This window comes from Peromyscus leucopus, chromosome 8a, assembly GCF_004664715.2.
Source record: "Peromyscus leucopus breed LL Stock chromosome 8a, UCI_PerLeu_2.1, whole genome shotgun sequence".
NCBI classification, from domain to species: Eukaryota; Metazoa; Chordata; class Mammalia; order Rodentia; family Cricetidae; genus Peromyscus; species Peromyscus leucopus.
In genome coordinates, this window is record NC_051085.1 from 26,784,003 (window position 1) to 26,807,868 (window position 23,866).

Here is a 23,866-nt window from a genome sequence, read left to right on the forward strand (position 1 = left end):
AGCGACATTTAGAAAATTAATGTGACTTCCAGTGACTGAGAAGTCACTTGCATGTTGTCACTCAATTTTCAAGTACTGATGGATAAGTCATACGCTCCCAGTTGCACTCAGTTCCTTGTGTAGTTCTGAACTCCTCTGGTTTTTCCATATCTTCAGGGAGCCTACATACATTTTCTGCTGTTTAAAAAGAAATAGTTAAATGATAATTAAGTCATTAGCAAAATATATAGTTACCATGGGCCTTCTAATGATTTGAAGCACAAAAATTGAAAAAACAGGTAAGATTCAGGGCAACTAGAGAAACCACCAGTAATGAGAGCATAGTTTTGTTGGGACCTGAGAGGCAGAGAAGGTTTTAAAAGGAAGAAAAGTGCTGGTGAGGACCAGAGGGAGACATCTTTACTTCATTCACTAGCTGACAGCAAATACATTTCTAGAGGATATATCCTTTAATATTCTTTATTAATCCTCACCATAGCCTTAATGATGGCAGTAAAAATACCTAACATTTGTTGAAAAGTTATATAATTAGAATTGTATGTGTATTATAATACTATGTTCTTCTAACAACAACAAAAACCCAAGAAGTAAAATGGAGTTTTGATAAATAGTTATGCCCCCCCCCCCCTAAATTTCTATGTTGAAACTTGGTCTTAGTTTGTTTGGCTGATTCAACAAAAGGCCATAACTGGCTAGCTTATAAACAATAGGAATGCATTTTTAACATTTCTGCTGGCTGGAAAACCCGAGTTTAAGGCAGACTCAGTGTCTGGTAAGGGCTCATTCCTTGTATATATGTAATTCCTTGCTCTGGCCTCATAAATAGCAAGAATTGTGAGCTCTCTGGGTATATTTCAAGGGGTACAATCCCAAGCAGAAAGGGTCTGCCCTTATCACAAAAGCACACTTGATAACATCATTACCTTATACACTAGCATTTCAAACCATCAATTTGTGAACTATATACACCCTAGTTCCCACTGTGATGGTATTTTGAAATCAGATCTTTGGGAGGTCACCATTATTAAACTGAGGAATGAAGATGGAGCCCGCATGATTTGATGTTAGCCTCATAAGAACAGGAAGAGGAATTCTCTGCCAGCCATTTCAGAACACAGGGGAAAAGATAACCATGTGCAGGTCCTCACCAGCAACCAAATTAGTTGGCAACCTTAGACTGTTCAGCTTCCAAAACTGTACATTTTGTTCAAGCCACCTAGTCTGTGGTAATTTTTGTTGGAATAGTCTGAAGTAACTAAAACAAAAGTACTGTAGTAAATATTTTTTTAAGTAGGAAAACGGAGACAGTTTTGAGGAAGTTTTGCTTGAAGCACATTCGCATGGCTAAGTGTAGAGGGGAGATGTGAATAGAGGCAGTATGACTTCAGGGCCTTTGAGATGGAACATCTTTTCCAACTGTGAAGTGACCAAAATAACCCTTAGGAGAGAATCTAGTCAGCCAGTAGTGAGGCCTCCTTGGCCCCCGGCCACACTCTTACCACCTATTTTTGCTTAAGAGAGCCACTTGCATATGACAGAGATATGCATTGGTGACATTAGAAGTCAGGCCTGCTTGTGAGAGATAAGGCTGGAACTCTAGAGGACAGGGCAATATAAAGGACAGCCTTGAAGGCTAGGCCACAGCTGTTTGCCTCACTGTCTCACATTCAAGAACATGGAACACTGTATGAAAAGGAGGCCAACCAGCTACTTTCAACACAGAGAGAGAATGCAGACTGGAAAACAAATTAGAAAAGCAAATATTTAAGTTGAGCATAAACATTTTTAAAATTAATATGTCATCAATGGATGGTGAGTTTCCTGTAGGCCCTCTGGAAGAGGTTCTACCCCTGAACGTCACTAATACCAAAGACTTCTGTCACCTGCCCCCCTTCCTTACATCTTAGAGTTCATGAAAATGACCTCCATAATTCTTAAATTCTAGTCTTTCTTCATTCTTTACCTAAATTCTTTTTCAATAATACATTTATTATCTGAAAACTTAGGATCCTATTTTGGTATTTCACAGCCTTTGAGAACTATATTTCTCATCTTACGGTTCCCAAGTTCTAGCCAAAGCCCACCAAAACAGTACACATGATGGCCAAATCTGGGTTTATTTATTTATTACCACCATTGACATTAAGCAACATGGGGGATCATGAAATATCTCACTGAGAAGGCATAAAGAATGACATGCAACATTTAGACTTGTACTTGGCCTCTGTGAATGGAACAGGTTCCCAGATGCAGGGGCTTGCAGTCCCTTCAGCCATTAGAAAGTGGGAGTGAAGCTCTAAATACTTTCCTAGTGAATCTTATGCAGAAGAATGGAGGGTGGCTAAAGTTGTGATTAATAAAGGGTGATGATTCCTCCTCCTATTAGGCATGAATGGGCATTGGGGTACTTGTATGATCTGTACAAGGATGTGAACTGTCTGCCTTCGACAAGCTTACAGAGTGAACTAATTTTCATTCTCTTCATCACTGTCACAAGATGGCCCTGTCTAAAAGTAGATTGTAATTGTAGAGGAATCTGGCACAGCTGTGTGTGTAAGGCCAGCTCCTACCAATCTTGACCAGAGGACCAGCCTTGCAAGAAAAAGTCCTTGGAGCAGGGGCCATTCTCTTTCTCGCTTGTAAGCCACAGCTATGCGGATTGGAAAGGGAGCCTCAAATCCAAAAGTCCTTCTAAGCACGACCGATTACCAGCTGATGACCTTTCGTAAAAACTCTCTGCAGTCCCTAGTTTTCTCATCCAGAAAATGGAGTGACTTTTGCCTCACGAAGTTCTTATAAGAAGTGAATTGGGAGGAAAAGGGGATAAAAAAAAATTTAGAACACAGTAATGTCTCAATAAATTGCAGCAAGTTAATATTTACCTGAGTATCTGGGGTGGTAGTCAGTGAGTAAGTGCCCACTTATAGTAGTTTCTCTTCTACTGAGGGTAGAAATGCTAAGTATTCAGTGTGTACAGGAAAAATGTGCTCCACCCGACCCTAGGATGGCTGCCAAACCATTTACTAAGATGTATATGGTCTAAATCTTTTTCAGCACCTGCTCTCACCCCAGCGGGCACCGGAGAGGCTCATTCAGGTGGCAGAGGGCAATCTGAACACCCTCGTGACGGAAATGAATGAGCTGCTGAGCAGGGTGAGTTGAAAAAGCCACGAGTCTCCTTAAGCACATAGACCTTAGGGAATCGGTTTCCTTCCAAGTAAAGAATACGACAGCGCTGTTCTGATATCTTCTTTCTAGTTTTCAATTTTGTGCATGAGATCCCGAAATAATGGTTGGCTAATTCTTCTCCAAAGGAATTCTTATTTCCCAGTATCCCCCTCCATTCACACACACACACACACACACACACACACACACACACACACACACACTAAAATAAACTACATTGACACACTTGACATGGGTCGAGGAAAAAGGCTAATGATGATTGTATATTTTGAGGACTTTACCTATTAGCCTCCATTGTAAAAGTTTTTTTTTTTTTAATCAATTCTGTTTCAAAAACTCTGACCTTGATTATGTAAAGGAAAAGAAAAACAAATGAAAATACTTGTTGTGTCTAATCCGATGGGAATTTTTGCATTTTTACAGAAACAGTCTCAAGCAGTACTCCTACTCAGAAAACGAAATCTTTATTGTCAAAATCTGGAGCGTTTAAGACCCCATTTAGTCAGGCTGTAAAATCCATGCTGCTTCTATCAGACTTTTCCCCAGCAATTGGTAGGTTTAAATTTTCAAAACTGCAAGAAGTTTGCAGTTCTTTTTACCATTGGCAGCTGGGGAAAACAGCATAAAGTCTGCCATCTTGTGGACAGAAGAATGCATGCACCTGGAAACTGGCCGGCCACTCAGAAGCCAGGCGATTACATAAACTTAGATGTAAATGAAGAAAAATGTTGCAGTTAGAAGATTCTTGGAGATTACCTCGTCTATTTAAAGAAAGGCTGGGCAGAGGGAAATAAATTAACAATGGCCACACAACCTGATAAAGTCAGGGTCCCGAGCAGACCCAGCTCTAGTCTCACTGGCCCTTGCCCTATGAACTGCATCAGGGAGAGCCCTACAGGAAAACCAAACAGCTTCTAAGCACACAGAGCTAAACCATGGTCCCGAGGTTCCAAAGCACATCAGAAACCCCCTTTCAAAGACTCAGCCCACCAATGCAGAATGTGCAGGCTGAACAGAGCTCCAGGCTAAAGTTAGTGAGGCTTACTCTGGTTTATTTAATGATTAGTAACTTTTGACTTGTTACATGAATATTACCAGTTAAGATAGTTTAAACAAGTCTTGCTAAACTCCATTCAGTTAGACTCATTCCCATCTGTTTGTCCACCATATCCAAAGTCCAGATTATGGGGTGGCAGATGAAAAATACTAATGAGGCTCCACCTACCCTGTGGACCAGTCTGGTGTGTGTGTGTGTGTGTGTGTGTGTGTGTGTGTGTGTGTGTGTGTGTGTGTGTTTAGGTGTATGTAGGATGATAAAATTTTGTCCAAATACATAATAAAGTATGAAGTAAATGAACAAAAGCATACATGAGAAATGACTAAAAGTAGAATAGTTTAGCCTGGTGAGGAACAATTAGAAAAAAATAAAGTCCATGAAACAGGTGTGTTTCACACACTCGCCAGTTGATTGCTGGGTCGCACTGTTGCAGGAACTATGACAAACCCGCAGATACCAGTGCCAATGGAGCTGGTGCAGACCCTGCTCTCACCGAACCTGTGCAGACTAGTGATCTCAGTCTAGAGACAAGGACGACTACTTCACCAGAAGTGTCAGATCTCTTTTCTGTCTCAGCCCATGTGTTTTTTTTTTTCTTTTCAGCAGACTAAATTTGTATATCTTTAGAAGTCTTTCAAGAACAGTTAAAGGCTCAGAGCAAAATGGAATGGAAAGTGCAGGGAGTTTCTACACCTCTTCAGCACTCCCACGTTCAACTGCCTCCCTGTTCACTTTTCCAACTAGAATGGGATGTTTCTCATTGTCAATAAACCTATAGTGCTGCATTATTATTGCCCAAAATTTGTAACATGCTTTGACATTCACACTTGCCACTGCATATTGTATATAAGCGTAGAATACTCAATATCTAACATGATTATATCCTACAGAATAGTTTCACTCCCTTAGGGTCTCTCCATAGGGCGGTCTTAGCCAGAATACAATGTAATTGGAAACATAGATGCAACATTTTCAGACTGCCTTTCCCCCCTGAGTTATATACACCTAAGGTTTCTCTCCATCCTTCCATGGATTAATAGCTCATTACTTCTTGGCTCTGAATAATAAACATTCTACTCTCTTCACGCATCACAGCTGATTTATCCATGAACTTAATGAAGGATGTCTTGATTGCTCCCAAGTTTTAGCACTATGAAGAAACTGACTATAAATATCTCCGTTCAGATTTTTGTGTGGACATAGTTTTCCATTCATTTGAGTAAATATCAAGCAACATAATTGCTGGAGTGTTTTTTAAATGAGTGTGTTTAGCTTTGTAAGAAAGTGTCCATGCCTTCTGAACTGGGTAGAACATTTTGCATCCTCAGCAGCGTTGGATGGAAGTTGCTATCATTCTGTGCCCTTAATGAATCTTGGTATTGTTAGATTTGGGGGGTTGGGCCATTTCAGAAGCAGAATATCATGCTCAGCTTTTTTTTTTTTTTAACATGGGTGCGGGAGATCCAAACTCAGATCTTCATGGCTGTGCAGTACACACCTTACCTACTCAGCCCTCTCCACAACTCGTCTTTTTGTTGGATTTTAAGCGTTCTTTGTATGATGGGTAATAGTTCTCTGTTCTATGGCTTATTTTTCATTTTCTAAAAAGTGTGGGAGTTTTTTGTTCTAATGTAGTCTAGCTTATCAAAAACATTTCCCCATTAGTGTATCCATTGGTATTTTAACCCAGAAGTCATCACCATCACCCAAGACTCTCTGTATGTTTGTTCTCTTGCCTTATATCCTAGGAAGTTCATAGTTTCTCATTTTATACTACGATCCATACTTGATTTCAATGATAAATTTTAAAAAATAAACCTAATGTATTATATATTTTTTAGATTTTTTTTCAGAAGCTACAAAAATAGTGCAGAGGGTTTCCCTATATCCAGTCCCCAGTGCCCTTGATTTTTAACATCTTACGTTATTTCAGTATATCTGCCAGGCTGTTTAAATGAAAAGTAGCTTTATTTTTGCATCTTTAGTTTCTACTTAGTGTTTTGCCCTTCCGTGACTTCTTCCATAGTGCCGTGCCCCATGTAGAAATCACATCTTCCTAAGTTGCTCTAGCTAACAAGAGTCTTCAGGTGATCAAGGTACATGAAAAGTCGAATGTTTATAGAAGCATATGAAATCATAAACAGAAGGATAGAAGGCTCAGGTATCCAATAGTGGACTACACAGCCAAGGCCCAAGCAAAGAGTCGTGTGATTGGACCAGAGCGTAATCCATGCAATGACTACAACTTCTTGTTCTCCAATACCTACTGTCTCGGACTAGGGTTTCGTTGTGAAATTTACCCAGGTGAGGTCCCAGACCCATGGGAATCATGATACTATTGGCTTGAGGTCCAGCCTGAGCACTGGGATTTTCATGAACACCTCAGATGATTCTGACATCAGCCAAGGTTGAGGTCCACATGCTCTCAAAGTTGCCTATAGCTAAAGCTTCCATTCCTAGTCTTTACATTGGTTAAGACACATGCACTTTCACTCTGCAAAGCTGGTGTAACACCTGCCCTTTTGCCTTGAAGCACTTACATATTTTGTGTTCATTTTTAAAAGAGAAATCTATTTCCCTAACATTCCTGGCTAAAAGGATTAGTGTCAGAGTAGCTACAAAAAAATGTAGACAAATCCAAAATCAGCACTGACTTTGAATTTCTCAAAAACTGTATTAAAATGAGTCAGCACTTATATAAAGTTAGATACTTTCTTTGATAGCTTCTTCCCATGTGCTTTATATTCTATGAGAAGACAGTACTTGAAACAGCCTGAATATCAAAATTTAGCTTTGCTTGCTTTGTCTTTTACTATCTATTGAAAATCAAGCTTAAAGAAGATGAAGGGTGTACAATATAACAAAATTAGTTTTTCAATATTTAAATGCCTGCAATGGCATGTGTTTATGATGCTTTATTTTCATTTTTCAAAAATTAAAGTTCAAGTTGCTAGCATTGTCCTTTATTTTTTTTTCTCTTGTATTTTTAAGGGGGTGAGGGTATATATAGCAAATCATGCTGGTTTGGCTTGTACCTTTGAAAATCGACACAGGACATATTCAAAAAGAGATACCCTTAGAAGTGTCTCCCTCACCATTCCAAAGAGCCAGGTGACAGCTTCCTGTATCTTTCCTTGTGTGTTGTTGGTCCAACAGCTTGCCTGCAGAGTGAGTCACTGCCACTTAGATATACAATGCAGGTAGTATCTAAAGATGACCCTTGAAAATATTATGTAAATGACTAAATCTGAAATTTAATTATAGCAAGAACAATATAAGTCTGCAGATGCAAAGGTGGATGGCATTTAAGCAATGTTGTCTATTATGCAGTTAGATTTGCTCCATTAGATTCTTGTTTTAACATAGAGAAGCCTGTAATGAAAGACACTAGTAATATCCAACCAAGAAAATGATGTGCAGAATGTAAGAGGCATGGTGAGACCTGTTTGAGCTACCACAGGGAGGTAAAAGCCACACTATTCAGGAGTAAATTAATGTCTCCCTAATGGTCAAGCATGCTGTCTGTATATAAATACTCTAAAATAAATCAACAGAAACTAAAAGCCAGGGGGAAAACAACCTAGTTGAATGAGCATGTTTTCAAAAGATAATTAGAAGCGATGTGTTGGTACGTAAAGCATTTTTGGAAAGGAACACTGGAAAGATTGCAGTGTTCAAGCTGGGCTAGAAGTAAGAAAACCAAAGAGGATAAGTGTGCAGCATATTAGGATAATAATAAGTATTGGTCAAATAATCAAAGGATAAGACAACCATGAAGAGGGAGGATGACTAAGAGATAGGAATGGCAATTTTCTAAAACAAAAGAACACCCAGACCAAATCCACAGGCAGTTCCTATCAGCTGATACTTAGCGTCTGTCAGTAGATATCAACAGCCTGTCCTGGGTGAACTTGTTCCTTATGAGTTTCACCCCCTGCAGTTTGTCTGGAAGGATGACACCTAGTAGGAATGATGATGTCTGGTACTCTTAGGAATAAACAAAGCTAAGACACATCCCCTAGCACTCGAAGGCAGAGACGATCCTAAGTGAAACTTCTGCCAGCGTCCACTGACCTGGGTTACAGAGCATTTGTAAATGGCTTCCCTTTGTAGGGTCTGTTCTGGGGTTGTTTTGACCAGATGATGACTTAGCTACAGTATAATGAGAGACATGTTTTGGAATATCTATATTGAGGTGATGTTCTGATGTGGACTTTGAAGTGTGTTGATTTATTAAATGCTTACAAGTACACTGAATGTGCAACCATGGCTTCTTCCTGCTTTGGATGTTTTTTGTATGTTTCCCTCATACACCTGGGTGTTTGATAGATGTGCAATAGCACTTGGCAGAGACAAAAAATTCAAAGCCAATAAATCTGTGCTTTCTCCCTTCACCTCCCTACCAGTGACTTCAAGTAGACCATTTAGCTTCCCATACTTTCACTTCTACCTTGTAGAAATAGGGCCTGTGTTTTGATGTGTCTCTCTAGGAGGAAGGTAACCGAGATGAAAGCGTTGGAAGCCCTTGTAAATCTGCATGGAATCTGTCTGTCAAAGGCTGACTGTATAACCTGTCCTTTAGTGTGTCAATACACCCAAGCCAGTGTCTTGGTACCAGAGACTTCACATCTCTTCCTCTGTTGGAGTGTAGCCGAGAGAAGAAGTTATTGTATGTGCCAAAGAGATTCATCCTAATTAAGCCCTAAACTGTCTGAGGACTCCAACTATCCTAAGTCTCCACCCTGCCTTCACCATCCTGGAGTCTCATATGTCATTACAACTTTGAGTTACCAAGAGACTAGGAGATAGAGTATGGTGTCCCTACAAATGGAGGGCTTCTTGCCTGGCTCTCCTCCCAAGTACTCAGCTGCAGTTCCTAAGTAGCAGCTTCATGTGAACAGTGAGAAATGCCCAGAAACCTGTTCTGCCATCCACATTCACTGGCAAGCACAGCACCAGGCATATGGTCAGTCTGAATGACATTGGGATTCCTCCAGCAGGCTTTAGCACTTCAGAAGGGTGGCTGGTTTGATTATTTTTATACCAGCCAATCATACGACATTTTAGACCCTCTGCAATTTGCCACATACCATGACCAGTTTGCTTGGGAATAAAGGAAGTGGGGCAGAATGCCAGCACCCAAAGGTGAAAATTAGACAGATACAGCAAATTGTCTAACAACGATGGCAAGTTTTATGAGGAAAATTGTTTAGTCACCTATATAACCACATCTTTGGACTATTTACTTTTTTAAAGTTAATCACCATACTAAGAGATAGATACAAAATGATGAACACCACAGGTCAAAACTTGCCCTCGTGGTGCTTATAGGAGAGGGGAAGTCATTGTGTGGGTAAGTCAGTTATTTATTTGTTAAAATAAATGTGATTCCAAAAAGGGAATACTTGTCTGCAGTAAATCTGGAGGGCTAGTTAAGAACCCCATCAACAGCCATGCTAAGAAGAGAAAAAAATTAAAGGGGATGGAAGAATGAAAGTCAAGTCTCTGAGAGTGTTAAGGAGAAGCTCATTCTGGGTAAAGACAATAAGAAACAAAGGGATTCAAAGAAGGGACTGCTTTGGCTTATGTGATGTGCTGAAAGGGTGCCAGGGAGACTCATTCCACATGGTCTTAGTGATCACCTTTGCAATTGTGTTTCTCACCTGAATGATACTGGAGTACTGGTATGATGTGAACTTAAAGTGTTTGTTAATGAGTCTCTTACACACTGCTCCATAAATGCAGTAAGCCAAGAGAAGAACACAATGGATATGTTCTTGGCTATCTAAATATATGAGAGAGCATACTAACAAACATTTTTAAGGATTAGCTGTATTAAATTTTTACAGATTAGTGTACCTGATGGTGTGACTATGTGATCAGTTGGTAATATAGAAAAGATGGTGTTACAGCAACAAATAAATGTCAGGTCAAAAATATATTTTCTGTGTAGTAGGGTATACTGGTGCTGCTGGTGGATATATTCACTCATAAGGTATTGAAGGATGACCATATTGTAGATCCCATCCATTATGGTGTTCTGCGACATGTGAACATCAGAGTGGTATCATCAGAGTGCAGGGTCAGGGTACAGTTTAGAGCACAGAAACTTCTAAGATATTTCAGATTGTCAATATCTTAAATAGTTTACTGTAGTCAGCAATCAAAAGTAACACTGAAAAAATTGTGTGTGTGGTATGTGTGTGTGTGTGTGTGTGTGTGTGTGTGTGTGTGTGTAAAATTATTTGACACATCTAAGACTCGGGTATAAATAGCTACAGAGACCTGATTTGAAAGAAATTACTGGGTCTCTTAACAATTACCATGGAAGCAGGCAACTGAGATACTTAGAAATTATGTGCACAGTTTACTTCTAAAAAGAATTGTCAAAAATCTAAAGTAAAACAATCCCATTATTAATATTTCAGAAGAATAAATCAGACCATTAAGTACATTGGTTAGTATTCTCCAGGTCTTTGCTACCTGCTGCAAACAGAGTTTTAAATGGTTCCAATGGCTTCTTCACTTTTCATCCTTGTGATGTCAACACTTGGAAATTTAAAAATTATGTAACAGTAGTTGGAGTTCAGATTCCACCATTAATTCAACTTCTTGTTGCCCCTGGGGGAGAAAAATAAAATGCAGAGCAATTCCTATGGTATCTCCTGCCATGTTTTGTGCTGGCCAAACAAACATTTGCTGTGTAAAATCCGCTGTGTGTTTATTTGGAAAAAAAAAAGAAAAAGGAATTCTCTGGTCATTCCTGGAATGCAAGCACTCTAGTACAAGACTGCCCAGTGGTTCTCAACCTTCCTAATGCGGCAACCCTTTCATACACTTCCCCATGCTGCCATGACCCCCAACCATAAAGTTATTTTCATTGCTACTTTATAGCTGTGATTTTGCTGCTGTTAGAATCATAATGTAAATATGTGATATACAAGGTGGTGTTAGGCCAACTCTGTGAAAGGGTCATTCCCAAGAGGCTGCGACCAACAGGTTGAGAACCATGGCCATAGAGTGTTACTGCTATGCAAACTTAAACCTCATGCAATATCACACAGAGGCACATTTTGATTCTCTGGTTGTCAATAATTAGATTACTAGCATTTTTTAACAAAAGAGAAGTCCTATTACATAGAGAAACAAAGCTTAAGCCATGCCAATTGTGCTCTGGACCTTGTATTACTGTTAAAGAAATGTTTAAAATCATCCAGTCTATTTGTACTTGACTGTGTTATGTCAGCAATGAACACTTCAAATCTATCCTGTTGTGTCAAAGGCATCTCCAGTGTCACCCATGTATGTTTAGGTTTGTGCTTTGGAAGGTAGAGCTATTTGGGGGCTTCTATTTCATTTTATTGACCATGGTGTGTGATTCCATGATTAGCAGCCATATATCTGGCGATGCCATATAGGAAAACAAGTATTAATTCTGTCTTAATGTTTTATTGGCATCTTTGGAGTGTTACAAAACAGGCATGTAACTACTGAGTAGCTAAGTACTCCCCACCCCCTTTGTTTCTTAATTAGCATATTGATCTAAACTAAATCCGTAGGATCAAGCTTATTGAGACAGAAGACCAGTTCCTCCCTCAAGAGATCATTGCTGCATACCACAGGGCTTCAAAAAATAAAGTACAGACAAAACTGCAACATGCAGGGGCTGATGATTCCATTAAAGACTTTTGGTATCAGAACCATGAAGACACTTCAAATAACTGTGTATTAACACTTTTGTGTCATCGCACGTAACGGGGGTTTTAACCGGACCAAATGCAGCTCTCTGATTTCCATTTAATGGAAAAAGTAATAAAGTTTAATTGTATACTTGAGCACAGAGTGTCGTTGCCGGTCCATCTGATCAATAATTCATCGATTGCCTTTGGCTCAAAGTAAAATCTGAAAGGAAAATGTAGCCAGTGGGAGTTTATCTAGCTCTAACTTCATCATCTCTATTAATTATGCTTTTCCTAAATCTGGACCATTAGGCGACCAAAGTGACAGCAGATGGCGAGCAAACAGGTCAAGATGCTGAGAGGACCAACACAAGAGCAAAATCCTTAGAAGAATTCATTAAAGAGCTTGTCCGGGATGCTGAAGGTATTAGAAAATCATGTTTTAATTTTTAGTTTTCCCCTACAATCGAATTAAAGAAGGGATTGCATGGAACTGGAATTCCTTTGTAATGAGGTGTCATTTCTAAATTCAAGTCTTAGGTTTGAAGAGTGTTTTGGTTGAGATATTGGGGGTCATGACTGTCTGAAATCTACAGCATATGGAGTTGAATGATCGGTGGCCGTTGATTAATTAATGATTATGGTGTAGAATAGGCATCAATTCTAGGATGCTTAAATAGTAAATCGAAATCCTGTACTTGGCTATTTTTCCAGTCAAAGCTATTGACAGTTTGTTAATCCTTTCCCTTTAAAAGTTATTTTTGTAATTCCATTTGGTACATGAGCACTGCTTTTTCATTCCTCAAAATGGTCCTTCAAGTACTTGGTACAGGTTATGAGAGAACATCTGTTGCTCAGGATTTGGCTGCACAAGTTCACCAGAGGCTCCCTGGCATGTAGTCCCCAATTCCCTAGGAATTAGTTCTTGGCATCTCCTAATATGACTGAGAATTCAAATGGAAGCCACTTCTTTGGGCAAAAGCCCAGACTAAGAAGTCCTTAGCACTTCAGTCTCTATAAATAAATGTTAAATATGCATGCATGTTCAGAAGGTTCATAAAGTGGCTTCTTTTCTTTAAGAAGTTCAACATCTTTATTGTTCAACAAAGCTGCGGGCTTTTGCAATTTTGCCTTGTGATATAGAAAAATAGAGGGAATATGAGCTAAACTTCAAGGCAAATTCAGACCAGTGGTCCAACATCAATAATGACTGACTCCCCTATTGTGTAGAGCAACAGTGTTTTTAGATGAGTCTCTTCTGAGGTGGAATATGTTACTTTCTCTAGAAAATTATCTCAGTTAACTCACTGTGTTCCATGCTCTGGTCCATGAAACTGTTGTGTTCTGCCTGGTATTATTTCCCACTGATGCTATTTGAAAATGCCCCCAAACAATGGATGTATGACAGAGAGCTGCTTTCTTCCACATATATCTCTGAAGGTAACCTTTCCCATCTTTTGTCTGAAGTTTCAAACCCTCAACACCCAATAGCCTCTGAGTAATTCATTTTAAAATCATTTCTGCTTTTGTTTGGGGGGCCAATGCTTAAGAATACTTGCCATTCTTGCAGAAGACCCAGATTGGATTCCAAGCACCCACTCAGGCAGCTCAAAAAACCTCCTGTAACTCCAGTTCCAGAGATGTGATGCCCTCTCCTGGTCTGTAAAGGCATCTGTATGCACTTGGTATCCATACAAACACTCAAGTTGTGCATACACATAAATAAAGTAAAATACATATTTTTAAAGCCACTTGTTTGTAAACATAACAGCTAATACACGCTTTAGTGGACGTCAGTTCATCACTGCTTTCTCTCTGCTTTGCAAATGACTCCCCCACCCCCACTCTTACCCCCAACCCACACAGAGACACTGATATAGCTGCTAATTTGGTCAACATGAGCTTTTTATGTGTCTTTTTGTTGTGTTCTGGATCTTACAGTTTGTACACCACACAAAGTCACCGCTAGGGGCAGTGTAAAGCTAGCATTTAGCCACATCGATTGGTCTGTACACCAGACGAAAAAGCATTGTCAATCATGAGAGGTAGCTCTCATTCCCCACATTAGGCACTGGTCAGATGACCCGAATACATCTGTGCAGGGACAACACCATTTTCTAATTCATGTAAGGTGTGGTGTGGGATAGCTGGAGCTGGGGAAATGGGAATATGGCTCATTTCTGTCAGCAGACACTATTTGGTAGAATTAATGCAAGTCTCACAATCAAAGTTCAAGTTTGTATATACCAGAAATATGCTAAATTCTAGCTGAGGTATTCTATGAGATTGGCCACAGAAGACTTAACAGTTTAGGGAAGAGGGGAGAGAGGAAAAAGAGATGAGGAGGGAAGACAAGAAAGAAAGAACAGGAGGAGGGAAAGGAGTTGCCTAAAAATTAAATAGGTTATCCTACAGAGCCACACTTTTTTTTCCTTCGCCTAAACTTCAGTAATGAGGGTAATCAGGAGTCCTTTTGTGTTTTATTAGTGGCAGTAAATTGCTGTGGAAAAGTGAATGCTTCAGCCTGGCATTTGTCTGTTTCAGTTTTGTTTAGATATATGAAATGCTCATCTATCATAACGTCTCCCATTATGAGTCATGGCCTCTTCACAGACAATCAACTTCTATTCAACCACAATGTATTTTTATATCTACTGTAATTTTATATCTACTGTGCCATGACTCTTGATCAGCTCATGAGTGAACTGCATTTTATCTCATGGGTTAGAATTAATGAAGGACAAAGATCAACCCCATTAGTGTTTATGCCGTGACTTATAGTAGAACTTAATTAGTACTAGACATCTTTTTTGTCTGTTTCCCAGAACAGACTAACAAATTTCCTCCATGATAAACTTACTCATAGGAGGGCTTTTCAGATTTAATATGGAGAACATATTTGCTTCCTCCAAGGAGCTGGTTTGTTTTCTTTCATGGATGCTGCCTACTTCCCTTAAGAAGACTCCATTTATTCTGTGCTGTGCACCAGCCGCTGTCATGATTTGAAGCTGATTTAGGATATTTCAGAACAAACAGTATGGCGTGGCTTTCTATCTATAAATATTTCCTTCATTCTTGTTTTTTCTTTTTCTCTGGTTTCCCTTTATATTGATTTTACCTCGTCTTTAAAAATATTTTAATTATCATAAAACCCTCTTCTGAAATAAGATCAGAATAAGTAGAGTAAATTCAAGTGGCCTATTTTGCAATTCTTTTCAACTCTGTAGGAAATGTATTGAAAGGGACACTATATACCTTGGAATAAAGGATTAAATAACATATTCATCTTTAGTTTAAGTTCTGGTTCCACCTACATAAGCTGTAGAAGGATCAAACCTTGTTTGCTCAAGCTAGATTTCTTCCCAGTGCTGGGGATTGAGTTGAGGACCTCGTCCATGCTGGGTAATATTCTACCACTGACCTTTGACCCAGCCCCTCTTACATACAAATGATATTTCTTTCTCAATGCAGCATCATGATATTGCAGCCATTTTTGTGTAGCCCATTAATTTCTTTACTCCTTCACTTGATATTTTAATTGAAAAGATGTGACATATACATTCCAAAAGATGCAGCTAAGGTCTGTGTTTCCTTATTCTCTTTCTCTGGTCATTCTTTTCCTGCCAAATTCTTCTCTGCAGAGATTTATCTTTGAGAACAGACTATAAAAGGCATTGGAAGGTGGCAGAGGCCTCATCTCTACCTACCATCACACAGGATTTAAGTTTTGCATTAAGATTTTGGAAGGAAAATGAATCATTAGGCCTTTAGCTGTGACACTCAGGAACAAGTGTTGTCTACAGCGACTTTCTAACCAAACACATTTATAAGGAAAGGGGGTGATTGAAAAGAGCAGGTGAGATACAGTCAGCTTCTTGCACTTGTCAGTGTTCTTTACAACCCAGGAGGCACCAAAACTTCTGGAGGAGTTGGTCAAACACCAGATTGTTGGTCTCTGGCTCCCAGACTCTGTTTCAGTGGATCTGTGGTGGGGCCTGGGAATCTGCATGTCTAAAATGCTGCTGCTACCTCTGGACGGGGTACGACATTTCAGAGCCACCTATTCAAAGCCTACCCCGACTGCTGTGTGCACATGAGCTGGGAGCTCTACCCAGTGCAAATTTGAAAAAAAAAAAAAAAAAAAAAAACTGTTCAATAAGGAAAGTTCAAGATTTATCACATCTTAAAGAGGTCTTCAGATAAACCTCTAAATGTTAGAAAATACCTCTTGGGCAGGCCAGACTCTTCACTCCGAAGATTTTCATGGGTAATATTATAGAAATATATATTCAACAGACAAAGAGCTTGAGAAAATATCTCCCTTCAACTCACCAAATTAATGTCCCATAGAACATTCAGAAAACGTGAGGCTAAAATGAATGATAGAGCTATGTAACTGTTTCAATTCACCACGTTTTTAAAGTTTTATTTGACAGAGAATTCTTTTTCCAAATGAAATCTTGCCCAGAACACCAACCTATCAAGCAGTTTCTTGGCAGAAAAGACATCATTTGTAGAGTACTTGAAGCACCTGGAGAATCCTAATATTCCAAAGAGCGCAGCTTGAAACCCCATTTACTGCATGGTAAACACAGACTTCCAGGATGAATGTTAGTGCTGAAGGCGTGCATCTCTCCAACCCAATCTACTCCCCTCCTCTCTAAACTGGTGCTCCTTCTCTCCTTTAAAAATTGAAGACGAGGGAGTTGTAGAAGTGTGAAGGCAGGTCAGTGTTCAGTGAGTTCACCGCTGATAGCGTTTCCCGTCTCAGTATTCTAAAAGTGACTGGATATGGCTGGTTAACAATGCAAAAGATCTTGTGTGTTCAGCCACAAGGTGTTAACCTCTGCTTCTCCTAGTTTTTACCTTTCCCTGAAGAGAATCTGAATCTCTTCTTTATTTATATGTCCTCCATTTGAGGCTAGACACACAATACTTTAATTACTGTGGTTTCTCAAAAGAAGATTAATGTCTCATTTTCCTCTTTGTTGGTGACTGTTACCGGTACCTGCCTCTGATTCTCAGCAGGAACACCCAGCAAATGGTAAGTGTTGCGTGTGACATTTTCATTACCTAATTTACAAAATTTGCCTTACCCCCGACAGCTGTAAATGAAAAAGCTGTAAAACTAAATGAAACATTAGAAAGTCAAGACAAGACCGTGGAGAGAAACTTGCAAGAGCTTCAGAACGAGATTGACTGGATGCTGAAAGAACTCAGAAGTAAAGATTTTCAAACCCAGAAGGAAAAGGCTGAGGATGAGCTGGTGTGAGTAGATTTTCTGAGGTCTTTTCATTTGATCAATTGAACAGCATTATTAAGTGTTAACTACATTTCTACCCCAAAAGTGAGCAGAACACGGTTTCCTTTCTTCTCCGGGGATGTTTGTTATTATTTATTTTTCATACTCTCATTTAATTCTACCTACTTTGCTTTAAAATTAATTCAAAGCCTGTTTTTCCTACATATATAAAATAATAAGTAAATGAACGTTTTTGGTGTTACCTTTCATAAGTAGGCTGGTAGGCTTGCTTTCCTAATTACTGGTGTTGGAAGTGTTGGAACTATCAATAAGCTTAAAAGGCTAGAAGTATGACTTGGCTAGTAGGTGTTTGCTTTATACGCACAGCACTTGACCTTGATCCACATTACATAAGCTGGACATGATGGCACACCTACAATTCCAGCACTTGTGAGATAGAGAAGCAGGAGGATCCAAAGTTCATGGTCATCCTTGGCCACATAGCAAATCCAAGGCCAACCAGGTGAACATGAAACCCCGTCTCAAAGGAGGAAATAGAGAAAGGGAAAGGGAGGAGAGAAGAGGAGAAGGAGATGCAAAAGGAAAAAGAAAAGATGGGCAGGGAGAAGGGGAAAAAGGAGGAGGAAGAGATGACCACCTACTTTGATAAATGATAAATAAGTCACACTTTGCTTAGGCCATCATTAGTTTGCCATTTTAGGAAACCCTGGCAAGTTAAGTCAAGGACTTTCAAGATTGCTGAGTTGTAAGAAAAAGTAGAGTAGATTAAAATTAAGGGGCTTAGGGACTTAGTTCAGTGGTAGATCCTAGCAAGTACAAAGCCCTGGGTACAGTCGTCAGCTCCAAAAACAAAAACAAAAACAAAAAAGACAAAAATAACAAAATTATGATATTAAGCTAGCTACACAAAGCCCTGGTGTGGTGATATTTTATTTGTGCTTTAATAAATAAAGCTTGCCTTAGAGGTCAGGGAAATAGAAATAGCCACTGGCCAACTTTACCTTACCAGCTCTGCATCTTCTAAATCTGAGCTACTATCCATGCCTTTATGTGCCTTGCTTTTCTGCCCTGTCATTGGCTCTTAGCCCAGCTACCTCACTTCCTTGTCACTGCCTTTCTGTATAGACCTACAGGTCTCTAAGGTTGGTACTGGGATTACAGGTGTGTATCACACTTGGCTCTGTTCCCTAGTAAAGCCTTGAATACACAGACACCCTGACTGATAAGTAAAATATCACCACATCCTGGGAGTTCTATCTACAATTACCTAAGCAAACAGTCACTCCTCACAGTCAAAGAAAGTATCGCATTGTGCTGGGACAACTGGCATTTTGATCTGTTTGTCTTTATATATGCAGCGAAACAAAACTTTTCCTTTCGTCAGTCACACTGTGATCATGGCATGATACCCCTAAATAACTAAAAGTATAAGCTTCCTACTAAACTTAACAGGTGTCTTTTCAATTTTAATTTAGAATTCTGCCACAATAAGACACCAGTTCACCTTGACTTAGTGCATAGTGAATCTGTTGGTGTGTTTTCAGATACATTTAATTTTTTGTGTTAGCATCTCCTCATAATATAGCTTAATGTAAGTAAACCCTTATGATGTACACTTGGGGGCTGTGGGTATTTGCAGGGAAGCAGAAAGCCTTGCGAAGAGAATAAACAGGCTGGTTGGAGAGCCCAGAGCCAAGAATGAAGAAATGGAAAAGGACCTCCGTGAGAAGCTGGCACGTTACAAGGACAAACTTGATGATGCTTGGGATCTACTGAGAGAAGCCACAGAGAAAACACGAGATGCTAATCGCTTGTCTGCTGCCAATCAAAAAAACATGACCATTTTGGAGGTGAGAGCTAGGAGCTTTCTCATCATTGTCTTGCGAATGGGGAGAAGGTTGAGTACATCTACAATAGTGAAGTTGGCATATGTTTACAAAGGTCAAGACTGTGACTATGAGAGGTCTTCTAAGAAACAAAACAGTGTGTGTGTGTGTGTGTGTGTGTGTCTGTCAGTCCATCCATCTGTGTCACTCAGACTATGGAAGGTTTGTAATGATGGCCTTGAAGAAGCTTTTCCCTGTGAGACAGAGAACCTCCATGTCAATGACAAGCATGTTACCACCTAGAAATCCAGATGGGATCAATCCATTCCCAAGGGCTACAATGAGTACATTATAAGGGAACATGCAAAGATGATTGCTAAGCCCCAGTGTCATATAATTTTGCAATTCACCAACCTGATTGACAAACTGAATTCAGAGATGTGGTTACAAACCATCGCTACAGTTCCCTCTGCATGTGTGGAAGCTGAGGATATGAGAGACCCGAGAGACCAGATCGGGGGACCCTTCATTCCCTTCTTCTCTGGAATGTGTTCATGGACAATGACATTTTTAATGGGACTAACGTGACAGATGAGTCTGGGTTATTTTCCCTCCTTCCCCTCACAGAGACCAGTCACCATTTACCAGGGTTCTGCTGAGCTTAAAACAAAAATAGGTTCTTTGCAGCATCCCTTTTTCCCTCCATCCCTCCACCCCTCCCTCACTTTTTTCTTTTCTTCCTTCCTTTCATGCTTTTCAGTCTCATAACATGGACGGACAATGCTTAGGTCCTCTGAGAGTGCATGCAATGTACACAGTGGCACAGAAATGTGTTTGGTGCTTAAACACCTTTCTCTCCATACACAATCCACCTCTTGCCGTTAGTTTCCCAGCGGATCTGAATGCTGCAGGAAACCCACAGCTCTGCTAATGTGGAATTTCACAATCAGCAATAACTCAATACTCCAGCGTTGCACACGATTTCTAAAATGTTTGTTGAGTGTCACTGACAGAGAATTAAACCGGCCACACATTTTAGTTCTTGTTCTTTTATTTGATCTGTTTTTCCTTTGGGTCTGAGAAAAGTAAATTAAAGGAAAAACTGGGGGAGACATTCCCTCTTCTGGGACTTAGCCTTGTCACAGTGGTAGGAGACTGAGGAGGTGGACTTTCACTGTAAGTAATGTATCTACTCTTAACCAATTTGGGGACCAGTGATACACTAGCCATAATCAAGAGAAAGCAGTCTCTGGAGAGTCAAAAAATGCTGAGGCTGTCCTGTCACGGGCTCCATCATGGCACCCTAGTGCCGTAGCTTACCCGTAGGTCTACCTCTTCATTTTATGGCAGCAGTTTAAGAAATTAAAATTCCCCGGGTGGGAAGCCTACGAAGCATTGGAGAATTATTTCAGGAAGAGTTACCACGGCTCACTGAAGGGGGGCCTCGGCTTCTCCTCCCATGAGTGATGTGTAAAACCAAGCGCTGTCATTCTTGAGCACCCTGGCAGATGCTTGTGCCTCTGCCATCAGCCCTGGAGTTCCATGTCATCATTTCTGTATTTTTATTTCATAGGCTGTGCTTCACTAAGTAATAAAGGCTTATTTAAATACTTTCTGGATGAGACAGGTGAATTAAGTAGATTATCATGAAAAAAGTATGGTGTTTTTTGTTTGTTTACATTGGTAGAGCTATTAAGATTGGTGCCAGTCTAGCCTTTAAAAAGTGCCACTTAGGGCCATTTGAGATGGCTCAGTGGGTAAGGAAGAGCCTAAAAAGCTGAGTTCAATTCCACTGACTTCTTGTAGTGGAAGGAGAGACCTAACTCCCACAGGTTGTTTTCTAACTTTCACATGTACACATGTACATTTACACATACACACACACATACACACACACATACACACACACACACACACACACACACACACACACAGAGTAAAACAAAAGTTGACTGAAGAATTCATTAAACAGACAGTATCTACCAGGAAGTGGTGTCACACGCCTATAATCCTAGCTCTTGGTTGGCAGAGGCAGGTGGATCTTCATGATTTGAAGGCCTCCCTGGTCTACAAATTAAGTTCCAGAATAGCCACGGTGGGTACATAGAGAAACTCTGTCTTGAGAAACTTAAAAAAAAAAAAAAAAAAAAAAGGAAGGAAAAAAAAACCAGACAGTATCCATGATTCATGGGTTCCCCTGCAGAATCTACATAGGCTGGCCTACGGTGTTACCTAGTGTCTATTCCTAAGATCCTTGGATTCACTTACTAGCCACATAGATTTGAAAACAGTGGCTATATCGTACACAGCAGATTTAATAATGAAATGGCTTTCAACTTTCATTGTACTGTACCTACTGTTAAGGTAATATTAAGACCCAAGTCAAAGGGATAGTTGTTTATTTATTTTAAAATGGCCAGCTAGTAACCTTGTTCTTAAAAATATCCTCCAAAGCTGGGGATGGTGGCTCACACCTGTGATGTCTGCACCTGTGAGGCAGAAATAAAAGGTTAATAAGTTCCAAACTATACTGGCTACATTACAAAGCCTCATCTCAAAAGACAAAGAAAACAAAACAAATCTTCCAGTGACTCAGACGCAGCCTCCAGTCTAAGAAACCCTGATGTAAAACAGCAACTCTGATGGCTTTAATAACCTGAAACTATTTGGAGGTACACACAGGCAAACAAACCCGTCACTCTGAGCACTGCAGTGATAATCATGCAAGTGATCCAGGTGGGTAGGGGCAGCTTACCTGCCCGTGCATGGAGATGCTGACACTTGTTCCGGGCCCAGAGTATGAGTACCATCCGGGAGAAGCAGGGGTGAGGAACATTTCAGAAACAGGGACAGGCACATGAAAAGCAATATTGGAAAAGAGGTAACATGTGTGACAGAGAACTCGTGATTGGTAGAATTGGAATAGAGTATATGTGGTTGAATGTTGGCATAAAGAGCCAGTGGGAATAAGTGGATTCCAAATCTTGAGTTACAAGAAAATTGGGTTATGTGACTAAAGAGTTTTGTCTATAGCTTAAACACTATAGGAAGCAAACAAATTACGGAATCATATACTAAAATTGCACATTAAAGGATTTGTTAAGGGCTCCTATAAACTGATAACCGAACTTTGTGTTATTAAATTGTGTGATTATAGGCCAAGAGAGTAAACTGACCTAGCAAATCTGGCTGCTGTTGGTAACCCAGTCATTTCAGGTTGAGTATGAATAAAAACTAACTGCATCAAACTTATAATATGAAAAAAAATCTAGGTTTCCCTATATTTAATATTATAATATTATATTATAATATTATATGAAAAAAATCTATCGTTTCCCTATATTTAATATTATAATTTATTTGGCTAGGAGGGTCAACAAAATATTTGCAAACATAATGTCACCACACCAAAAATTGTGAGAAACTGATAAACATGAGAGGAGAAGATGCTCTCCAACATGGAACTGTGAAGGTACCAGGTGATCGTAGGAAATGTCAAGTAGCGTGGGCTGGCTCATTCACAGGCTACATAAAAGTCAATAGTGAAAGGCGGCTCTGGAAATGCACTTTGGGATGAGATCACAGAAGGCTTTGAACAGAAGCTACTGGTGGTGGCTGAGTTAGAAGGAAATTTCTAGCCATTGAGAGGAAACTGTGGGGGATCAGATGAGGGACTCAGTGAACCCTCTGCTCCAGTGCCCACTCTTTGTACTTGACTGCAGAAAAGACTGCAAGAAAGAAAACTAAGTTGCTACACAAAGGTAGATAGAGACGTGGTGTTTACAGGTTCCTACAAAAGCTATCCGATAAACCACAGCAAAAATGATGGGCAATAGTCATCCTGAAGGGCTCTGAAGGGATGAAGATCTATTAGCTAGAAAGTAAAGGTAGGAGTATAATCAACCTTGATATCTAAGCAGAATGAGTTAACTATTATCTTATGGAATACTTATTATTTTTATTGAGAAATTCATGAGTGCGTGTAATGTGTTTAATCAAAGCCATCACTCATTCTGTCCCCTGCAATTCTTTCCCATACACCCCTACTTTCCCATCCCAACTTCATGTGTCTCTTTTTTATAAGTCATTGTGTCCACTTAAAGCTACCAATGTATGCATAGATACAGGGCCATAGGCTAGAGCTTGGGTAACCTACCAGGGGCTTCATTCCTAAGGAAAATTGGTTCTCCCTCCCACAGCAGCCATTAGTTGCCAATAACTCCTCAGGGGTGTGACTTCATGAGTCCTCCCCCAACCCTATCGTAATTTTAAAGACTAACTGTCTCTATATAGGGGCCTTTCTTTTTTGTCTCTTAAACACTCTGAGCTTCCAGCCCATGTATTCCATATCCTACATCCATCTTTACTCATTCCTTTTTATTTATTTTTATAACACTAATCTCATGATTATCTAAGCTGACACATTAATTGCCTAATGCTCTTTCTCCTTCTGTGTTAGTTATCTCTCCACTGTTGTGGCAGAACAAATACAAAATTAAAAAAAATGGATAAGGAAAAGGTTATTTAAGTTTCATCTGTCAGCAGTCTCAGTCCATGGCCAACTCATTCCGCTGTTTGCAGTCTATGGCAGAGCAGAACATCATGGCAGGAAGATCAGCATAGAGGAAGGATGGTCACCTTGTGGTGTCCTGGAAGGAGGAAGGGAGAAAGGGAGGAGGAGAATGAGAAAGGAAGACTCACGTGATAAATGTTTTACTTTCTTGTATTAGTGATTCATTTGACCTTTGTTGAACATTTAAGATCTATACCATAATACTCTTCCAGAGGAGTCATAAGAAATATATCTTCAATTCTGATTGGATCCTCCAAGCCCCAAATGATGGCCAGAACA

At 39.8% G+C, this 23,866-nt stretch overlaps 1 protein-coding gene across 8 annotated transcripts in view; it reads left to right on the forward strand.

Moving 5' to 3' along the window:
- The window catches only part of Lama2 (laminin subunit alpha 2), a 573,571-nt gene that overhangs the window by 428,681 nt on the left and 121,024 nt on the right, over positions 1 to 23,866 (forward strand). For all 8 annotated transcript variants that reach the window (XM_028877376.1, XM_028877370.2, XM_028877371.2 and 5 more), the window contains 4 exons: positions 3,055 to 3,153; positions 12,238 to 12,349; positions 17,031 to 17,193; positions 18,828 to 19,038. In XM_028877376.1, coding sequence (XP_028733209.1) covers positions 3,055 to 3,153; positions 12,238 to 12,349; positions 17,031 to 17,193; positions 18,828 to 19,038 — 585 coding nt within the window. The remainder of the gene's footprint in view (positions 1 to 3,054; positions 3,154 to 12,237; positions 12,350 to 17,030; positions 17,194 to 18,827; positions 19,039 to 23,866) is intronic.